Below are 20268 nucleotides of genomic sequence, written 5' to 3'. Positions count from 1 at the left end.
AAGTTTCCTAACACAGAGTCTACACTGGGCCAGAATGTCGTGGGAACAGAGATCTCTGAGGATCTACTCTCTAAAGAGACTGCTGGATACTTCTCACGTGTGTGTTTGTATTGGCACAGGATTGCTTTCACCTTCCTGTCTCCCCAGACATCACTCTTGTTCTTCTAGCTTTGGGCTGTTTTTATGGTTAATTCATTGCCTTTTTTTTTTTTTCTTCATTTTATTCTATTTTCACTGTCAAATGTCCATTTCTATCCACTGAACAAAATAAGATGATGTCACCGAAAATACTAGCTGGTATGTCCTAAAAATTCAAATGTCTGATAGATTTTAAAATACAGTATTTTGCCTGTGTGCTTGTGGCTTTGCACATTCATACACTCATGTGACTGTGCAAAGCAATCATTAGCAGTTTTTCCAAACAAGCAACTTTCAGCAAATAAACTGTTAATTTGAATGAGATGCTGGTGTTAATAGCTATTCTTCTTAAGCTGAATCATGTTTTATAATTAGGAGCTGTTACATAATTAGAGCTAGACACCCACAGGGTGAAACCAATTTTACTGTGCTGGATTTGACTTCATTTTGGTGGCAGGAATCACTTTTTCACCCATTAACTCTTAGGGGTTGTGAGGAGTCAAAGCGTGTCATTTTATTAGATACTTAGGGATGCAAACCCAGAGCAACTCCTTTCCATGACAACTTAGGGTGAGTTCTTATTTCCTGGTGATATAATTCTCCAGTTGCCACGTCATAAAAAAAAGTTTTCTTACACTCAAGGTCACCATCTCTTTCACAGGTAACCCTATAGCTCTCTTCTGGGGAGGTAGCCACTGCCCAATAGAGAGCTGGCTCACCCCAGGACCCCACAGAATAGATAGTGTTAAAGAATGTTAAATTCTTAAAATCAGAAATAAACTGCGAGGTTATTTAGTTTAAAACTCTATTTTATACATGAAAAGCCCTGAAGATGAAAGACTTTAAGTAACTGGATTAGGACCATATAGCTGAGTCCATGATCTGGTCAGTCATTCAAGGTCTCTGAATTCATCAGAGTTCTTTCCATGACACGTTGCTCTTGTTATTAATGTCAGTTCTATTTTCCATCATAGTAGAAAAAAGAGGTAGCTGTTTTTGCCCTTTGAAGGCTAGAAACTTTAGGATATAAGATTGGGGACATTATAGAAAACATTTATGTGGATTTACATAAGGTATTTAAAAACCTCATCCCCATAAACAAAATGAAAACTTGTAGTCAGGGTGGGGGAAAACTCAAACTCAGTAGGCATCTGTCCATCCACCCAAACCTGAGAGGTCTTGATTTATGGGTTAATTTCAGCTCTGAAGTAGTTTAGCTATTCATTCAAGAAAGCTATCTTGTGCCAGGCACTGTGTTTCTGGGTGGGCATGTTATTTTTAAGTGTGTGAGTTAACCACAACACAGTCAGGTAAATAAGATTATAGAGCCCAAAGTTGGGTGCCATGGGAATACCAAGATAAGTTGTTCATCTTTCCTCCTTGAAGAAGTGGCCGTAGTTGAACTAAGTCCTTAAGGATGTGGTGAGTTTGCTAGACATGGAGAGGTGGCTGCTCCAGGTGACCTAGAAGGAAGGGGATGGGATGAGTTGAGATAGTCAGGTGGTGACCAACCATGGGGCAACTTATGACAAGGAGTTTGGCCTTCTCCTGGTGGACAGTACAATGGGAAGTGCCCAAAGGATTTGACAGCAAGCATGCTTGGTTATGTACTTCAGAAAGAATACTCTGGAGGAGTGTGGGGGATTTGGCTGAAGGAGAATTGATTCCAGTCAGGGAGACCACTAAAGAGGTGGTTGCAGTTACCTACACATGAGGTGATGAAGTCTTGGTTCCACATTGGCCTTGGTTCTTGGTCCTGTTTGGCATTTCATTAGGTGATCTGGGAGATACTAATTTCTGAAGGAGGGATTGTAAATAAATTTGATGGTAGGAAAAAAAAGAAAAGGAAGAGGGGGAGGGATTGAGAGAGAAGAGATTAGAGGGGATGGGGGAAAGAGAGAAAGAAGGAAGAGACTACGGGAGCATGGAGGCAAGAGAGCACCTGTACCTGGAATAATGGTAGGAAGCTAACAAGATGAAATTTAACAAAGTCAGTCCTATATTTAGAAGGGGGAAAAAAAATCAGTGTATAAATTCAGGATTGGAGAAACTTGATTTAATAGCAGTTTGTGTGAAGCAGACCTAGGAGTTTTAGTTGACAATAAGTTCTTTATATGACTGCCAAGATGGCTATTCCAATCTGGGAGGACATTAATGAATGTGAATTGTCAATGACACAGGTAGCGCTAGTCCGCTTGTGTTCTCCAGCGGTCAGGTCACATCTGGGGGTCTCATTCTCACTGAGCTCTTGACCGATAAGAATACTTTCAGAGAGTCACCTTTGCATCTTCCCTTTCCAAGTTTGTATACCTTTCTCCCTGTCTTAATAGAAACCAGAGTCATTTTTGGAGTCTCTTACATATTCTGTGCTGCTGGACTCCCAAACCAGTCTGTTCTCTGTATCAGATTGTCCTTTTCCCAGTATGGTTATAAAGCTGAAACTTGACTTGCCACAGGGAGCCCTAAGTTTATCTGCCAAAAGGGGGAAAGGGGAGAAAGACCTCATGTACCAAATGAGGTGCCTCAAATGCAGCTTCACCTATGCTTCATGTCTCAGGAAGAGGGACATCTAGATGCCCAGTATCCTACAACAAAGCTGACACACCCAGATAAGGATGTTAGCAGTTTTGTCAGGATTTCCCCAAATACGGCGCCATGAATCTGATATTAAGCCAATCCATAAGATTGATAAGGATGATCTCAGTGATAGCATTACTTTTGTAGAAGTCTTGCAGGAAGAATAGATACAGCATCTCAGTCATTTTCCCAACTCCTTCCCTTCATCTAACACATACCAAGGGCCTCCATCAGTTATTTCTGAGCGAATGTTCTGCTGTTTTCCATGTCTTCATGAAGTGTCAAAAAACGATATCTGTGCTGCTTGAAATAGCCAGTCTGCAAACTCAGTATCAGCCCTCAACATATAAGGGACTTGCAAAGAATGTAGGCCATGGGTCTTTACCTTCCTCAAGAAAGTTGTGATGGGAAGAAGGAGTCACTAACCTACACAGCAGGCTCAGAGACCATTGTTTACATTCTGGTCCAAGCCTTTAATCTCACTGTGGACCAGTGACCCCAATCAGCAGAGTATACTTGGAGCAGCCCTTGTTTGTACTTCAGGGCTCTTTCCACTTTGTCTGGGCTTGGAATCCTTGTACATGGTCTTGAGTCCATGTGCTTATAAATATATTCAGCTGTGAGTGGGGATTGTGAAACATGAACCAAAAAGTCGCTGGCTGCTCTGAGGGACTTTCGAACTCAAGTCTCCAGCCCCATAAGGCTGATTCTAGGCTGGTCCCACAACCAAGGCAGTCAAGTTCCTACCTTACTTTGGTTACTTCATTAGAAGTCAAGTAGGAGACACGGATCCCCTTTGAAGATCCCTCCAATCCCTTCCCCAGACTCAGCTGTTCCCTCTGACTCTCTGGTCCATTTGCACGTACCTTTCACTCTTTTTCAGCCAACCTTGCAGCATTTAGGCCTTCAGCGCTGAGATTAGCCCTGAGGGAAACTGGGATAAAGTTTATCCCATGTTTATCTTCCTTCTGCCCCAAAAAAGTTCTTCCTGGGTGGCTCAGATGGTAAAGCATCTGCTTACAATGCGGGAAACCTGAGTTCGATCCCTGGGTCGGGAAGACCCTCTGGAGAAGGAAATGGCAACCCAATCCAGTACTGTTGCCTGGAAAATCCCCTGGACGGAGGAGCCTGATAGGCTATAGTCCGTGGCATCGCAGAGTCGGACACGACTGAGTGACTTCACTTTGCCCCCAAAAGACTCTATTTCTACATTTTGATTACTCAGAAAGTCTTTACTCCATGATCCAACAGTGAGGCTTTTTAAAAAAATTTATTGAAATAGAGTTGATTTATAGTGTTGTGTTAATTTCTGCTATAAAACTGGTTCAGTTATACACACACACACATACATTCTTCTTCATATTCTTTTTCATTATGGTTTATCTCAGGATATTGAATATAGTTCCCTGTGCTGTATAGTAGGACCTTGTTGTTTATCCACTCTCTATATATAATAGTTTGCTTTTGCTGATGCCAAACTCCCAATCCTTCCCTCCCCCACCTCCCTGTTGGCAACCGCAAGTCTCTTCTCTGTCCCAGCGGTGATATATGTTTAAATTGAGACATAATTTACATCAGGATGCACACAGTATTTTAAGGACGCAGGCCAGTGAGTTTGGGAAATGTATAACCATTCCCCCTGTCGAGAGAGAGAGAAGGTTTCCATCACTGCTGTATCTCTGGCCACCAGCGTTGATTCTTGACTTTGCAAGGGCCTCACTTAGCTCTCACAGGCTGGTAGTATCATCTATTGAACTCATTATGTTCATATGAAATTAATCCTTCCCACTGTTAATTTTTTAGCCAAGTCTTAATTATTAAAAATAGTTAAGCATAATGTTAAGGGACATAAAACAACATTATCCATGCAAGATTTAAAAAATACGAAAGAACCCAGGGTTTCATTGCCACTATCCAGATGTGATCTCTTTATTTTTTTCATGTTTTAAAATGCTCACCTACTGTTATTACATCTTAAAAAAACAGTACCTGCTGGGCCCCAGAAATACATTTTGTACTTGCATGAAATGATGTAGCTTTTCATCTGAGTCTGGGCCTCTCTTGGGCACCCTGCAGGCTCCCATGGTGGGAAGCTTGGTCCCTAACTTCCATTATGTTCCACACTTTGGGGTGCCCGTGAATTTCCCAGATCAGTGCTGCGCTTTTTTTTTTTTCCCGGTTGTGTCAGGTCTTAGTTGTGGCACTTGGTATCTTCATCGCCTCATTCAGAATCTTTCTTTGCAGTGCAGGGACTCTCTAGATGTGTCGCCAGGGCCCCAGAGCACACAGGCTCAGCAGTTACAGCACATGGGCTTAGTTGCTCCATGGCATATGGGATCTTAGTTCCCTTGCATTGCAAGGCTGATTCTTAACCACTGGACCACCAGGGAAGTCCCAGTGCTGTACTTCAGTTCATCATTTTAGGACCCAAGGCATGGTTCTAATCAAACAGAAGAGATTGGCACAGACATGGAGAACAGATTTGTGGTTGCCAAGGAGCGGGAGGAAGGGAAGAGAAGAACCAGGAGTTTGGAGTTAAAAGATACAAACTACTATATGTAGAGAATGAGTCAACAGCCAAGTCCTACTGTATAACACAGGGAACTATATTCAATGTCCCATGATAAACTATAATGGAAAAGAATATATATGTGTATAACTGAGTCACTTTGCTGTACAGCAGAAATTAATCCAACATGATAAATCATCTATACTTCAAGAAAAAAATAAAAAACTTAAAAAAGGAAGAGATTGAGGTTGCTATTTGATATGAAATGCTTAGGGAAGTGTCTCTAATAGTTGAGCAGAGACCTATGTAATGAAAGGCAGCCAGCCCATGTAGCTATGGGGGTGGACGAGTCCAGGGAGAAAGAGTTTAGTGAATATCTATCATTTTGTATAGATAAAAAATCAAGGATATAGAAAAAAAATTTTTTTGCTTGTAATGAGAACTCATATATATCATACAGCACTGTTAATTGTATTTGCCATGTCATACCTTACATCCCTAGAACCTGTTTACTTGTAACTGGCCTGATAATTTTTTAGGGTTCTATTGACCAAGTTTTATTCTGATTAATGAAGATTATATTCAGAAAGTTGTATGGTATATGTCACAGTTTGCAACGCATTCTATTGTACAAAAAGCATCTGGGCCTTAAAATAACTGTGAGGTAGGCATATGAGTTATTAACTGATGATTTTCAAAAGCAAGTATCCATTGCGCTCACTCTATCCCAAGCTATACTGATTGCCTCCTTTCTAAACTGCAGACAATATGCAGAACTATTCCTATGTTTAAATAAATGCTGAGAAATTAGATCCTTTATCATTGGAAATAAAAATGTCTTTCCATAATCTGAGTTTTTTATTTGCCATGGGCTCAATGGCTATAATACTAGAGACAGAAAGGTGGGTCATAGATTAGGGTGTAGACAGACTGGAGAACAGGGATCCATGCCTAAGTGTGACAGATTGCAGTGGTCACAGCGGAATGCACAGTAGTGATGGCCAACAGGTTCTTGCCTGGGAGTTTGAAACAAAACCCAAATTAAAATGATTTTTAGAAACTAAGAGAATTTCGTTTTAATTATTATTCTGTGCTTTGGGAAATGTCTTTGATCTGTGTTTCCAGTCTGGTATCACAGGTAGGCTGGTAAGATTTTGAGCTGGTAAACATTTTAACTAGCGTGTAGAGTTCCCATGCTTCTTTTTCTGTTTTGTAACAGCATGCAGGTCAATGATTTGGGTAGTCCTCCTGTGTCTTGCTTAATATACTGATGGCAAGATTTTGCTTGCCACTGATTTTTTGGTAAGATATCTTCAACCTGACATTACGACTTTGTCATATTCAACCTTGCATTATATTTGATTGTGTGTTGAAGAATGAGTGTGTCAATCCTGTGTTATCTTGCCCAACACAATGTTAGTTTTTGATGGCTGGCGTGATGCCTAATTTACCTTGGCTACTTCTCAGGCCCCAGCTCAGTGTTTTGTACATAGTCAGAACTCAATAAACATTTATCAAATGGACTTGTATTAGTACTTGGTAACTGTTGGTTGCATTATTCAGTGATAAATGTAAAAGAAAAATGTAGACTAGCAATTAAAGATATGATCTTATGGAATTTCTTTTTTTATTCATATGTATTGTTTTGCATGGACACTATTTTTATATTTGGCTATTTACCAATGTACCTTTACAGAACTTACAGTTGATAATTTGTATTTTTAATTCAACCTCCTACAAGAGAATTGTCTGGTATTTACAGGCAGAATATGACTGTAGCAGACTCTTGATATTTCCAAATGATCCCACAAAACACTTTATTTGGTGGCTTCAGGTGTATTTGTTCTATCTTGATATCTGTAATAAATGAACATCTTGGACATTCCGTGCACCAAATAGAAACCCCATGGCAAAACATGCTTAGACATTTTCAAAAGCCAGCATTATTCCTTACTTAAGAAAAGTCAGCCTTGAGGGTTTTAAATGATGATAATGACATCTATGTATGTGTTGACGTTTTCATAGGCTTTACCTGAAGTTTTGTTTTTTTGTACAAAATAGTACCGGGAAACCCAAACATGAGTGGTTTCTCCAGAAAGATTCCGAAGGGGACACACCTTCACTTATCAACTGGCCATCCAGGTATCTCCCAAGCTGTCAGCTTGTGTTTAGTGCGTGTGTCCCTGTCCCGCACATCACCGAAACTAACTCGCCTTTGCCCTCTTTTTGGTGGCAGGGCTTTTGAAAATAACGTGTTCAAAAGGGGGCTGCTGGAAGTTGCTTTCTAATCATTCCTTTTTCTCCTTCTCCTGCCCTAATGGCTGCTCATACTGTTCCCCTTTGCTTCTCTTTTGAAAAATCTTTTGACTCCACCTCTGGCTTTTCTCTTTTCTCACCACTCACGTGCTGCCAGGAGGGAGCGTTAGTGAGCACATAACCAGTGTCTCTGGGCTGCTCCCTTAAGTCAGGCTAACCTACCCAGGGTCCCATCTTATCATCAGCTCCCCTGTCCTGGCCTTCCAGCCTCCTCCTTTCCATGTTGGCTGTCTGTCAACCAGTTGTTAATTTCCACAGCTACGTATAGGGCATCTGGATTTCAAAGCAGACAAAACCCCATCTAGCTTCATTTTTAAGGTTGGGGGCAGGGAGAGACAGAAGGAGTTAAGAATGAGTAAGTCATTGGCAGGACAAAGCACCCATATATTGAGTTTCTAACAGTCACTTTGTTCTTGGCTGAGGACAACATTCAGATTGTCTCCCGTGACAAGGACACATTCCGCAGGAGAACTTGAACAAATTAACAAAGCTTATAAATATGAAAACCTCCAACACTCGCTAGTCTCGGGGAAAAATAACAACTCAGAATGCTTTTCTCTTCCCCTGAATGGTTCACAGTAACTGCCTTTTATGTGTGTCTTTGACTTTTCTTTAATGAAATATACATATCCTGCATCTTATGTTGAAAGACACGTAGGTGTTTATTTCAAATTTAGTAGGATGCCTTTGTCATCTAAGGAAAAATTCCCTTCTAGAAAATGAATATCGCAAGCAATTATTTTTGCTGACTAATCTTAAGCAAATAAAGGTTTTACGTTCATTCCCCTGAGAAATCACTTCTCCCACTTCAAAAGCATCCTTTATTTTTTAAAGATTATCCCCAGTCCACAGTCCATTCATAAGCAGTTTGAATGGTTTGTCCTTCCTCACTATGTGGTATTAAAAAAAAAAAAAAAGTAAAAACAACTAGTTTGCACTGTTGAATGTTTACCCTTTGCTAAGTGCTAAACTGCATACTTGGCAAGCATCACATTACATCTTGTTACTATCATTTCCATTTGAAAGATGAAGCAGCTGAGGCAGGTAGGTTATCTGAGACCACACAGCTCAAACTGGCTGACTGAAGCTTTGAAAAGAGGTCTCCTGGGCCCCTCAGCCAGAGGTCTTGGCTACTTTGCTTCCACAGTAATAAGAAAAGGTTGGTAGCTTTTCCAGTGGATTTCAGTTTTGCTCTCGGCTATTTAAATAGCTCTAGAAACAACCAGAGCCCTCTCTTTTTGGATTAGTTTTTAACGGATGGCCTAATGACCATTCCAGTGGGGAGAACATGTTCAGTGCATTCTTTCAACAAAAATCTTTTTTTCCCTGGCATCCCTCTTAGCGCTGGAGTTGCTGGAAGTGATGATGTCTTAACTGGTCATGTGTTTTCTGAATGAATGAATGTTGTCTGCATGGCATGGAAAAATTTGTGACTCTTAAATGCTTGAAAAAGGGTAATCATTTGCTGTATCTTGAGCTCAATAAAAAATAACCATCATCATGAATGCTATGACATTTATAGGAGACAATGCAATTACATTTGGTCTTTAGGCTTATACATGCCTGGAAACCACCCCCACCCCAGTCCATATACTGGGCCTGTCCATGTGCCCAGCCTCAGTGCACCCTCATGCATACCAGTGGTGCATAATAATGAATTTTCCTGGGCTTCTGAGTATTCATTTAGTCGGAAGGCATCCACTCTCTCCCAGGATAGCATCTGGCCCCTCCTAGCTTTACAGAAGGAAGAGCGAGTTTGTAAACTCAACACAAACTCCTTCCTCCGGCAAGGCGAGCGGGACCCCAAGATGCTTATCCAGTCTCCAGGCATCTCCGGTCTGCACACACAAGCTCTCTTCCCCCAGAGCCATTACCACACTTGGCAACTTAAATCCTTTTTCTTTCTTAAAGAGTTAAAGTTAGAGAAAAATTGGTGCGAGAGGAGAGCGCTCGCAGCAGCCCTGAACTTACCTCCGAGTCCTTAACTCAGAGGAGACACCAGACGGCACCAGGCCATTACCTGGCCTTTCAGTCAGAGAACTCGGCCTTCGATAGGGTCTCGGGCAAGGTGGCCAGCTCCGCAAGACAGCCCATCCGCGGCTACGTCCAGCCAGCAGAGCCTGTCCACACCATCACGCTGGTGACCTCAGACACCCCAGAAAGCATCTCCGAGGGCAGCTGGGTGGGCCCAGCCCCCCAGACTGTCACAAAGCCTCCCCCCTCAAAGGTTCTAGAAGGTGAAAGAAGAGACACCCCGGTTCTCCATATTTGCGAATCCAAAGCAGAAGATGTGCTCTTCTCTGATGCTCTGGAGAAAACCAGGAAGACCCTTGCAGTTTTGGAGGATCGTGGGTCTGGAAGAAGCCAGGAAGCCCCTCCTGGAACTGAGGACTTGAGTCAGCCCGCTGTTGGCATAGTTACCACGGAACCTCAGAAGGAATCAGAAAGCCTGGCCCACCCGCCTATGGCTCAGCAGCAGCCCACCGAGAGGATGGGCAGGAGTGAGATGGTCATGTATGTTCAGAGCGAGGCTGTGTCCCAAGGTCACAGGAAGGAGGTGCCCACGAGGAAACACAGGGTCCTCACCCGCTCCCTGTCCGACTACACGGGCCCTCCGCAGCTCCAGGCTCTGAAGGCCAAGGCCCCGGCTCCCAAGCGAGATGCCGAGTCACAGACGTCCAAGGCCGAGTTGGAACTGGGCCTGCTGGACACGAAGGTCTCGGTCGCCCAGCTCCGCAATGCGTTCCTGGAGTCAGCCAGGGCCAGCAGGAAACCTGAGCTGTAGGTGATGTCCACGTGTCCCCTCAATGTGTCACTTGCACGTCCTTGGCAGAGTTATTCACCTTCCGACTTGTGTGGCATCCTGCCTTGAATCTTACCAGCTTAGCTCACCAGTGTGTGTAGGGCAGACCATCCAGGACATGGCTCCACGACTACCATTCTGCTTGTGCCTACTAACGGGGCTGGGGCGGAGGGTGGGAGGTGCCTCTAGAGTATCGGGACTCTGGAATGTTCCACCTCCCGACATGCATGGTAGAGGCATGTGGTGGGATTTGCACTGTCCATGCCTTGACTCACCAGGGTACATAAACCTTTGCTTTCTTCCCTCTCTGTGTCTCCCTTCTGTGTACCTCCTCCCCACCAACTCTAAAAGCCATTCTCGGGTTGAGGGGTCAAGCGAAGGCCCTGGTGTGGAGCGGGAGAGAGGGTCCCGGAAACCGAGGCGCTATTTTTCTCCTGGTGAAAATAGAAAGACTTCCGAGAGATTTAGAACTCAACCCATAACCTCGGCAGAACGAAAGGAATCGGATAGGTAGGCATGTGTCTGTCAAGTTCCCTGGTCGAGAAACTTATAAGAAATCCTATAGAAATTTCTACCCCAGGGATGGTTCTGATGCTGTTTCAATGGGATGTAATGACTCCATAATTCTTCCATCCAAGCTATAAGTGATGTTTGTTTGGCTGGTATAAATGTGTTTTTAAAGAATGTTGACCATGATGCCAATATCAGCATACCGTTTTAAATTGCATTCAGATGGTAAGAAATGAGAAACGTTAAACATTTGATGTTTTTAAATTTTTATGCCCTTAAGTTAGAATCCGGATTGTCCACTAAATTATATGGTGAAAATGACTAAGGGGGTTCATATTCAGTTTATCAATGTCTTATCTGCATGTTGTATGTGAGTGAGTTTTTATCATATGCTAACACAGAGAAATGAAAGCGTCTGTCTAAAAGACGATTGTCCGTCGTGTTTAATAAGTCCCCCTTGGTCCTGGTTTATCTCCACAAGGTGAAGCACCTGGCCGGGCTGTGAGCACACATACCCCACAGTGTCTGTAATAGTTGCCCATGCGTAGTCACTACTAGAGTTGCTACCAGGAGGATGTTCTTTAAGAGGCTTTAATTGAATTTTTATTTTCACTTTTAATGTGATCCTTGGATCTTCCACTCCAATCAGCTAATTGTTTGTTATTGTTTTTTCACTCATGTCTTTCCTAGGTCAACTTCAAATTCAGAAATGCCAGCTGCCGAGGGCAAGTATCTGTCTTTTTCTTCTTAATCATCTCACCCCAGATTAGATTTAGATGAGATTTTTTGCTTTTGGAAAGAATGAGATTATGGAACAATTACTTTCTTTTCAGCAGATTTTCTTCCTGTGAATATAATAAAACCTGTTGAGGTTTTCACAAGAACTTTCTTTAGTTTTGAGAGAGAGAGCTGTGATATTAACCATTTATTAAAACCATTGATTTGAATCAAAGAAGCAGGTTTTTCATGTTACTTTCTTGTTACTATTTAATAATAAACAAGAGAAATTCCTTCCTTAAAATCTCTTCTTAATTCCATAGTATCTATTCTTAAGTCCAAATTGATAGTAGAAAATTATTGCCTGGACAAGAATTTTGTTTGGTGAATTGCAATGGGAATTAGTACATTTTCACTGAGCAGAAGAATAGCCTTCCTCACCCAGAGGAAAATATTGCCTCTTGTTATTTTTGGGCTTCCCTTGTGGCTCAAACGATAAAGAATCTGCCTGCAATGCGGGAGACCTGGGCTTGATCCCTGGATTGGGATGATCTCCTTTAGCGTATTGATTCTTTTATTCAGAAGATTTCCAAGTCCACCTTGGAAAACTTTTCAGAGACTTTCCCTACGTCTTCTAATGATGTTCAGTCTTTATTTGTGACTCTTCCCAGATGAAGAAAAGGTCGATGAGCGAGCGAGGCTGAGCGTCGCTGCTAAGAGGCTGCTCTTCAGGGTAAGATGTGCTGAAAGGTCATCAGGGTAAGCCAGCCTGCAGCTCGCTCTGGCTCTGGGTTCTGGTGTGATCTCTCCTCCCATGTGGCTGCTGTGTGTGCTGCTGATGGCAATGCTGCCTCCTGGGGTGGTGGTGGGGGGCCCTCCTGTAGACCTTGCAGGGTCTACAGAGTAGCCACATTCTGCCGCCCCAGCTTCCTTTCCTCCAGTTGTTCAGGCTTCTACACTGTTTCCCATCCTAGGAGATGGAGAAGTCGTTTGACGAGAAGAGCGTCCCAAAGCGCCGCTCCCGCAATGCGGCCGTGGAGCAAAGGCTGCGGCGCCTCCAGGACCGGTCCCACACGCAGCCCGTCACCACCGAGGAGGTGGTCATTGCAGCCACGTAAGTCCCTCCAGGGCCTCTGGGCCTTGGCTGGAAGGCCTTCTTTGTAAAGAGAAATTTAAAGACTTTTAAAACGAGGCGATCTGAAGACGGTTCAGTTAGAAGCCACCAAAAAGTAGGTGTTTGGGTGTCTGGTGTCCCTGAACTTTGTATAGGGGTGTGTTAACCTATTGTATCTTCTAGAAGAACATGAAGGGGAGTTTTCTTTTTATTTTTTTGCCTGGTTTCTTTTTTAATCCATTTACAATGGAAAATTTAAAATACAAGAGTAGACGGGTTAATGTTCTGAGCCCCCATGTCCTCATCACCCAAGAGCCAAGAACCCCAAGCCCATCTCATCTCGCTCTACCCGTTTCCTGCTGTAGTTATGTTCAAGCAAACCCTATATTATCATTTCCTCCATAAATATTTTAGTCTGTATCTCAAAACAGACTAAAGGTACAGAAGGATTCTCTTGGCTTTTAAATTATCATGATTTTTTTTTTAATTCCATGGAAGTCTCCAAACGGTGGGAAGTAGGTTTTGAGCCGTGTTTTCCCATGTGTTCAGTATGAATTTCCCAAAGTAATTCATCCAGGGATCATTGCTTCCATTAAGTGAAAACTTTTATTAGTTTTTTAAAAAAATAGTTTCTCCTGCTGGACATACACGTGCACACACCCTTCCTGAAAAAATGAAGTTCATATCATTTAGAGCATGAACAGCCCACATGTGAAGCTGCACTTAACTCAGCCGCCTGCACTTCCAGTTTGTGGATAAGTACATCTTCTATTCACTGGGAACTCTTGGCAAATCAAAAAATAATAATACTGTTTGGTTATTGTAAAATAAGAAACAACTAACCCTAGGAGCAAAACAGTAAATATAAGCAAAAGTTACCCACTTGTCAGACTCCCTGAACGTACTTTGATGTGCTTATAGATAATATGAGGACCATGATTTTTCTAAAAAAGAGCTTAGGACAACTTAGTAAAACAGAGACATAATCTACTGCTTTGCTGGTGGTTAATATATTAGCTTCTTTTTAATTTTTTTTTTTAAACTGGGACACTTATTCTAAATATTCTAAATCCTTTCCAAGCTCGAAAAATCTGTTCCTGTTCCACTGACTTTGGGTAGTCTCTGTCTCTTATTTCCTCAGTGTGTAATTGCTTTTCAAGTTCTTTTGTGATTTTCCCAAATAAACAAGCGAACAATTTTGTTCCAGTATGTTTTGACGTAATGTTTCTGAATTGAAAACTACGCTCTCCTTAATGCTTCTTTTCTTCTCTCTCCTTATGAATGTTCCACCTTTGGCAATTGCTTTTAAAGTGAACCTACCCCCGCTTCGTGCTCAGTGGCCACCCACCCTGTAATGACAAGACATCCTAGCCCCACTGTAGCTAAGAGTCCCGTGCAGCCTGCCAGGTACTGGACAGAAGTTGCTGCATGTCACACTGAGAGCAGAGGTGCATCTTCCGATCTTGAATGTCTGTCGTTTGTCTGACAAACAAGTCAGCGCAAGGAGTTGTCCCAGCGAAGCGTGTGGCATCTTGCCGTCTCACACCGGGGGACTTCACGTAGGCCTGCATATGCTGGCATTTCATCCACCTGCTTTCTCTCTGTCCTGGGACTCAACCCCAACTAACCCACTCATCCATTTGTTTTCTTTCTGTTTTACATAACCCTGATCATCCCTAAAAAATTTCGTTTTTCATCTAAAATACTAGCACTTAATAAAGATTAACAGAAAAATAGGACGTTAACCTGAATGTTGAAAGTCTTATCATGCTTAAACACTTCTAGACATGAATACATGCTTACAAACAACCTTACCTGTTTTCTAATGGATAGACAATGCCATTATATTTGAGGATCCAGACAATAACAACTTATAGTGTCTGAACTTAGATGCTTTACTGTTATGTTTTAAGTTGTGGTGTTTTAAAGTGATGTCCTTAAGGCAGGTAAATATCCCCTCTATTTCACTGTTACAGGCCAAAACACAAAGGCTAAAGCAGGATTAAAACAAGTAAGATGACAGTTCAGAAAGAAAGCTGGCATTGTCGAGATGTGGGCTGTCTTTGGGAAAACAGGTTTCCAGCACACCTAGTTCTTCCCTGTGCTCAGTTATGTGCGACTCTGTGACCCCATGGACTGTAGCCCACCAGGCTCCTCTCTCCATGGAATTTTCCAGGCAAGAATACTGGAGCGGGCTGCCATTTCCTTCTCCAGGGGATCTTCCCCACCCAGGGATTGGACCCACATCTCTTGCGTCTCCTGAATTGGTGTCTTTACAACTAGAGCCACCTGGGAAGCCCAGTTCTTCTCTGGACCTCAGGAAAGATGCCAAGACTCAGGTCCCCTTACTCCCACCTCACTGTGCCCTGGAAAACTGACACCCCTCTCTTGTCTGGGACAACTTGTAAAGCACTAGTTAATCGGAGTCAAGGCAGAATATATTCTTCTCCTGGACTTGAGAATTGGATGTGCCTGTGGCAGAAGGTACATTGTCTTAGACTTTCCAAGATTCACGAGACCAGGTAACTGGAAGCCTTCTCCTCTTGGAGGGATTTATCAGCACCAAAATGTCCTTCACCTTTCAAGTTACCAGGAATTTCAGATTTTTAGTACCTTTTAGGAAACAGATGGAAACCTACAAGAGAAAATCCTAGGTTAAAAGAGGAGAATGATCTTTACAATGAAACTATTTGTGTGTAGTAAGTGAACATCAAAACCCTGTGTCGTAGTTAATGCTTTTGATAGAATAACTGTATTATTTCCTAACTGTTTAAAATGCAGGGACTTCCCTGGTGGTCCAGTGGTTAAGACTTTGCCTTCCAATGGAGAGGGTGGAGGTTAGATCCCTGGTGAGGGAGCTAAGATCCCAGAGAGCTAAGATATATGCAATTCTGCCCGTTCCTATGAAAAAGAAAAATAAACAACAGAAGCAATATTGTAACAAATTTAATGAAGCCTTTTAGAATGGTCCACATTAAAAAAAAAAGAATTAAAAAAAATGTAAAGACCACCTTCTGAACCACACATTTAGATAATGTCTAAATAGGCTGTGTGGAGAAGGAAATGGCAACCCACTCCAGTATTCTTGCCTGGAGAATCCCAGGGACAGAAGAGCCTGGTGGGCTGCCATCTATGGGGTCGCACAGAGTCGGACATGGCTGAAGCAACTTAGTAGCAGCAGCAGCAAATAGGCCACAGGCAAGGTCTGAGGACTCCTCCTAGCTGTATTTATTGTTGATACTAGCAATACAGCTCCTCTCTCCAAGATAAGGTATACCTAAGCCTTAATTTGTTTAATTCTGTAATTAGGAAACTCAATGTTTAGAAATAATCCAGAGCTGAAAATCTGTGTGACATTGACCATGCAAGGGCCCTCAGCCTAGAGTGTTCACTCTCTTATTAATAGCTGACCAACTGCCCATACCTGTCTTGAATCTAGATAGGGGAAAATAAGCCCCTTTTCCAGTGACACTTTGAAGAAAGTTAACAGACAGACTTAGCGGTGGGCTTCTGTTTCTCTCCCTGTGTGGGGCTGACGTCTCCCCGCTTTCAGATTGCAGGCGTCTGCTCACCAAAAGGCACTAGCCAGAGACCAGACAAACGAGAGCAAAGATTCTGCTGAGCAGGGAGAACCTGACTCCTCCACTCTGAGCTTAGCGGAGAAGCTGGCCTTGTTTAACAAACTATCCCAGCCGGTCTCAAAAGCCATTTCAACACGGAACAGATTAGACATGAGACAGAGGAGGATGAATGCTCGTTATCAAACCCAGCCGGTCACGCTTGGAGAAGTGGAACAGGTGGGTGTCCTGCGATCCAGCTCCAAGGTTGCACGTGTGTCCTGAAAATATGGGAGCATGCTGTCCCACGGGGGTTAATGATATGATTAAGGGGCTCTACTTGTACTCTGTGTTACCTGTCGCTACTTGGTCATAACTTCATTCTTAAGGAGGATAACCATGCCAAGGATGTTTCTCTTCTCTTGTTCACATTATGGCTGAAATCATCTGAAGTTGAGTCCATCGAGGGGAGAAAAACAGAATGCACAACCTGCCTTTCACCCAGATGATTGGATTATCGAGACGCATTTGTGCAACTACATCTAGGTTTGGTTTCTCACCAACAGAAGCAGGAAAACTGCCCCAAATGTAGTGCCTCCATCCATGTCAGTCCATCCACGGGGATTTACCCAAGCGGTGTTTTTAAATCAGCTTTTATTTTTGAACTGTCTCCTCCCAGGTGCAGAGTGGCAAGCTCATGGCTTTCTCTCCCACCATTAACACTTCCGTGTCCACCGTGGCATCTACCGTCCCCCCCATGTATGCAGGAAATCTTCGGACAAAGCCACTTCCAGATGACAGCTTTGGTGCCACTGAGCAGAAGTTTGCTTCTTCGCTAGAAAACTCCGACTCCCCAGTTAGAAGCATCCTGAAATCCCAAGGCTGGCAGCCCTCGGTCGAGGGTGCTGGGAGCAAAGCAATGTTGAGAGAATTTGAAGAGACAGAACGCAAGGGAGGCTTGACAGGTGGAGATGGCGGGGTTACAAAGTATGGGTCCTTCGAGGAAGCAGAGCTGTCCTACCCCGTCCTCAGCAGAGTCCGGGAGGGAGACAACCATAAAGAGGCCATCTATGCCCTTCCGAGGAAAGGAAGCCTGGAGCTTGCCCATCCTCCCATCGCCCAGCTTGGTGATGAGCTGAAGGAATTTTCCACCCCAAAGAGCACCATGCAGGCAAGCCCAGACTGGAAGGAGAGGCAGCTCTTTGAAGAGAAGGTGGACTTGGAGAATGTCACAAAGAGGAAGTTTTCGCTGAAAGGTAACTTACTACTGCTCTTTCGTTTCTGCTGGATGGGTTGCATGTGTTTGGGATTGTTTTTAACTGAATTGTGAAGGCAGTTGACAGCTGAGTGTTAAGCGTTAAATGAAAGTCTGGTGTGAATGGTACCCTTCCCGGACTTTTCTTCCTCTTGAACTTGACCTGTTCAGAGGACTCATGAATATGTCTGCCATAAAAGTACCTGAAGTGTTTTAATACATCTTCATAAGGGTTTTGGATGGCTTGGTCATGTTAACTAAACTGCTAGCTCTTTTGGCTCCTTTTAGAAATTGATGACCTCACAAGACTTTTCTGGCAATCCAATGGTTAAGTCTCTGAGCTTCCAGTGCAGGGGTGATCCTGATCGAGGAACTAAGATCCCACGTGCCTTGCAGCATGACCAAAAAAAAAAAAAAATTAAAAATATAAAAATAAGAAAAATTAAATTGAGGACCTCAAAGGTCCCGGGCTGAAAAAGTACAGGGAATAGGGCAGGAACCTAGTCTCTGGAGTTTCAGGTTCTCTTTCTAGATCCTTCTTGTGCAGATTAGCAAGCCATGTGGCACAGGACTGTAATTCTCTCTCTGCATTTCCATAAAATGATAGTGTGTCAGTTATGAGTGGCTTTAGTTGGGGAGTACTGTACATGTGAAATGTCAAAGTATTGTTTAGGAGGCGTGGAGACATTCTGCAGTGTCATCCAAACCAACTTCCTGTGTCTGGCACGTAGGAGAAGACCAATTGTCACAGAACAAGTTGCTGGGTGGGGTCATCCGCTGGGAAGTTTGGTTTTCTCAGGGACGAGCGTGCCCCAGATTTGCATAAACCCCAGGGGATTGGGTAACCTGCCACGTGCCCACGGATTGAACTCTTAAGTGCGGGATCATCCGGGGGTGAAGGGCTTGAAGAATGTTTGCCCGGGGGAGTAAGTGCTGACAGGGCTCCTTTCCTTCCCAGCCGCGGAGTTCGGGGAACCCACTTCTGAGCAGACCGGCGCGGCTGCTGGGAAACCGGCTGCTCCGACTGCAACCCCGGTGTCCTGGAAGCCGCAGGATCCCTCCGAACAGCCTCAGGAGAAGCGGTATCAGAGCCCGTGTGCGATGTTTGCTGCTGGAGAGATCAAAGCCCCGGCGGTGGAGGGCAGCCTCGACTCCCCCAGCAAAACCATGTCCATTAAAGAAAGGTAATGAGATTTCATGACCGAGAAGGAATTCCGTTGGGGTGGGATGGCAGTTTACAGCTTGCTTTCAGACAAAGATCCGAGGAACAGGCAATGGGAGAAAATCATGAAGCCAACTACACAAGGGAATGTGCTGTTGTTCCAGGAAGTTTGAAAGCTAACCACGTTCATTCTGGTGTCTGGACTGATAAAGCTGGGAGGTGCTGGTTCAAAACTCTATGAGGAAGCAAACAGACTTTTGCCTGCTTCTTTGATTGCTACTTCTGTTTTCTTTTCTTTTCTTTTTTTTTTTTAATACTAAATTCACTGACCAGCCAGGGATTTCAGATGGTGGCTCTTTTCCTTTCAGGTTTGCATGGCTTGAAATTGAATGCATAGCTGCTTGTGACTATCTATCTATGGAAAATATGTGTGGAGGGATTGGAAATAAATTCAGATTTAGGACACAAATCCTTGGGATTTGAATCAAAGTTTTGTTTATGTTACAAAAAGTAAAATGGATGACTTCTGCAGTGCATTTAGACACTTCATATCAGGTAATAGCTGTGAAGACTGTATCTGAGGATTAAATAACACCAAAACTTCATTTCATTCAAGAGAGTGATGGAGGGTTGAGAGGAGATTGAGAGTCCCTTGGACTGCAAGGAGATCCAACCAGTCCATTCTGAAGGAGATCAGCCCTGGGATTTCTTTGGAGGGAATGATGCTAAAGCTGAAACTCCAGTACTTTGGCCACCTCATGCGAAGAATTGACTCATTGGAAAAGATTCTGATGCTGGGAGGGATTGAGGGCAGGAGGAGAAGGGGACGACAGAGGATGAGATGGCTGGATGGCATCACTGACTCGATGGACGTGGGTCTGGGTGAACTCCGGGAGTTGGTGATGGACAGGGAGGCCTGGCGTGCTGCAATTCATGGGGTCGCAAAGAGTCGGACACAACTGAGCGACTGAACTGAACTGAACTGAAAGAGGGCAGGTACTAAGAATCAGAGTTAAATATTTGGGGTGTTTTCCTTGTTAGCCTTTAGCAAAAGATGTAAGTGACCGGAGGACTGGGTGAAGAAGCTTCTCCTCAATTTCCTAGTTTGATTGGCAGAAGTATGGCTCCACCCACTTGGATCCCCACCCCCACTCCCTTAGCACCTCCACCTTTCAGAAGTTTTCTTCCTCTGAACTGCACTGGCAACTCTGATTTCTCTAAGTACATTTCCAACTAGTTGAGACAATGTAATAAACCACAGTGAAAACTCTTCATTCATTTTTTTCAAGTCAAACCTTGGAATAATATTCACAAAATGTTAGATAGATGGAGACTTTTTCAACCAACAAGTTAATGAGAATGCTAAAGCTTATTTTCTTTCACCTTTGCTTATTTAAAATTCACAGTACAGAATACTTAGAAGACTGAGGAGGCTTGGATGTTGGGGTGAGCTAACTAGAAGGTGTTTGGCCTATTCTGGCATGAAGTCCTCCTCCACAGAAACCCAGCTCACAGAGGGCTTGATCCAGAGTCCTTACTATGTCTTTATTGAAGTATAGTTGATTTGCAATGTTGTTGTGAGTTATAGGTGTACCGCAGAGTGATTTGGT

General features: G+C 43.4%; 1 protein-coding gene across 9 annotated transcripts in view; it reads left to right on the top strand.

Moving 5' to 3' along the window:
* The window catches only part of SVIL (supervillin), a 156514-nt gene that overhangs the window by 72537 nt on the left and 63709 nt on the right, over positions 1 to 20268 (top strand). For 4 of the 9 annotated variants that reach the window (XM_061436229.1, XM_061436230.1, XM_061436231.1 and 1 more), the window contains exons 7-16: positions 7286 to 7366; positions 9452 to 10321; positions 10695 to 10853; positions 11544 to 11578; positions 12242 to 12303; positions 12545 to 12684; positions 13996 to 14091; positions 16238 to 16481; positions 16921 to 17497; positions 18455 to 18680. In XM_061436229.1, coding sequence (XP_061292213.1) covers positions 7286 to 7366; positions 9452 to 10321; positions 10695 to 10853; positions 11544 to 11578; positions 12242 to 12303; positions 12545 to 12684; positions 13996 to 14091; positions 16238 to 16481; positions 16921 to 17497; positions 18455 to 18680 — 2490 coding nt within the window. The remainder of the gene's footprint in view (positions 1 to 7285; positions 7367 to 9451; positions 10322 to 10694; positions 10854 to 11543; positions 11579 to 12241; positions 12304 to 12544; positions 12685 to 13995; positions 14092 to 16237; positions 16482 to 16920; positions 17498 to 18454; positions 18681 to 20268) is intronic. The other 5 variants (XM_061436235.1, XM_061436237.1, XM_061436232.1 and 2 more) reach the window with 4 other exon arrangements.

The sequence above is a fragment of the Bos javanicus genome, chromosome 13, assembly GCF_032452875.1.
Source record: "Bos javanicus breed banteng chromosome 13, ARS-OSU_banteng_1.0, whole genome shotgun sequence".
NCBI lineage: Eukaryota > Metazoa > Chordata > Mammalia > Artiodactyla > Bovidae > Bos > Bos javanicus.
The sequence above is the reverse complement of the archived record's forward strand: the minus strand, read 5'-3'. Positions and strand labels throughout refer to the sequence as shown.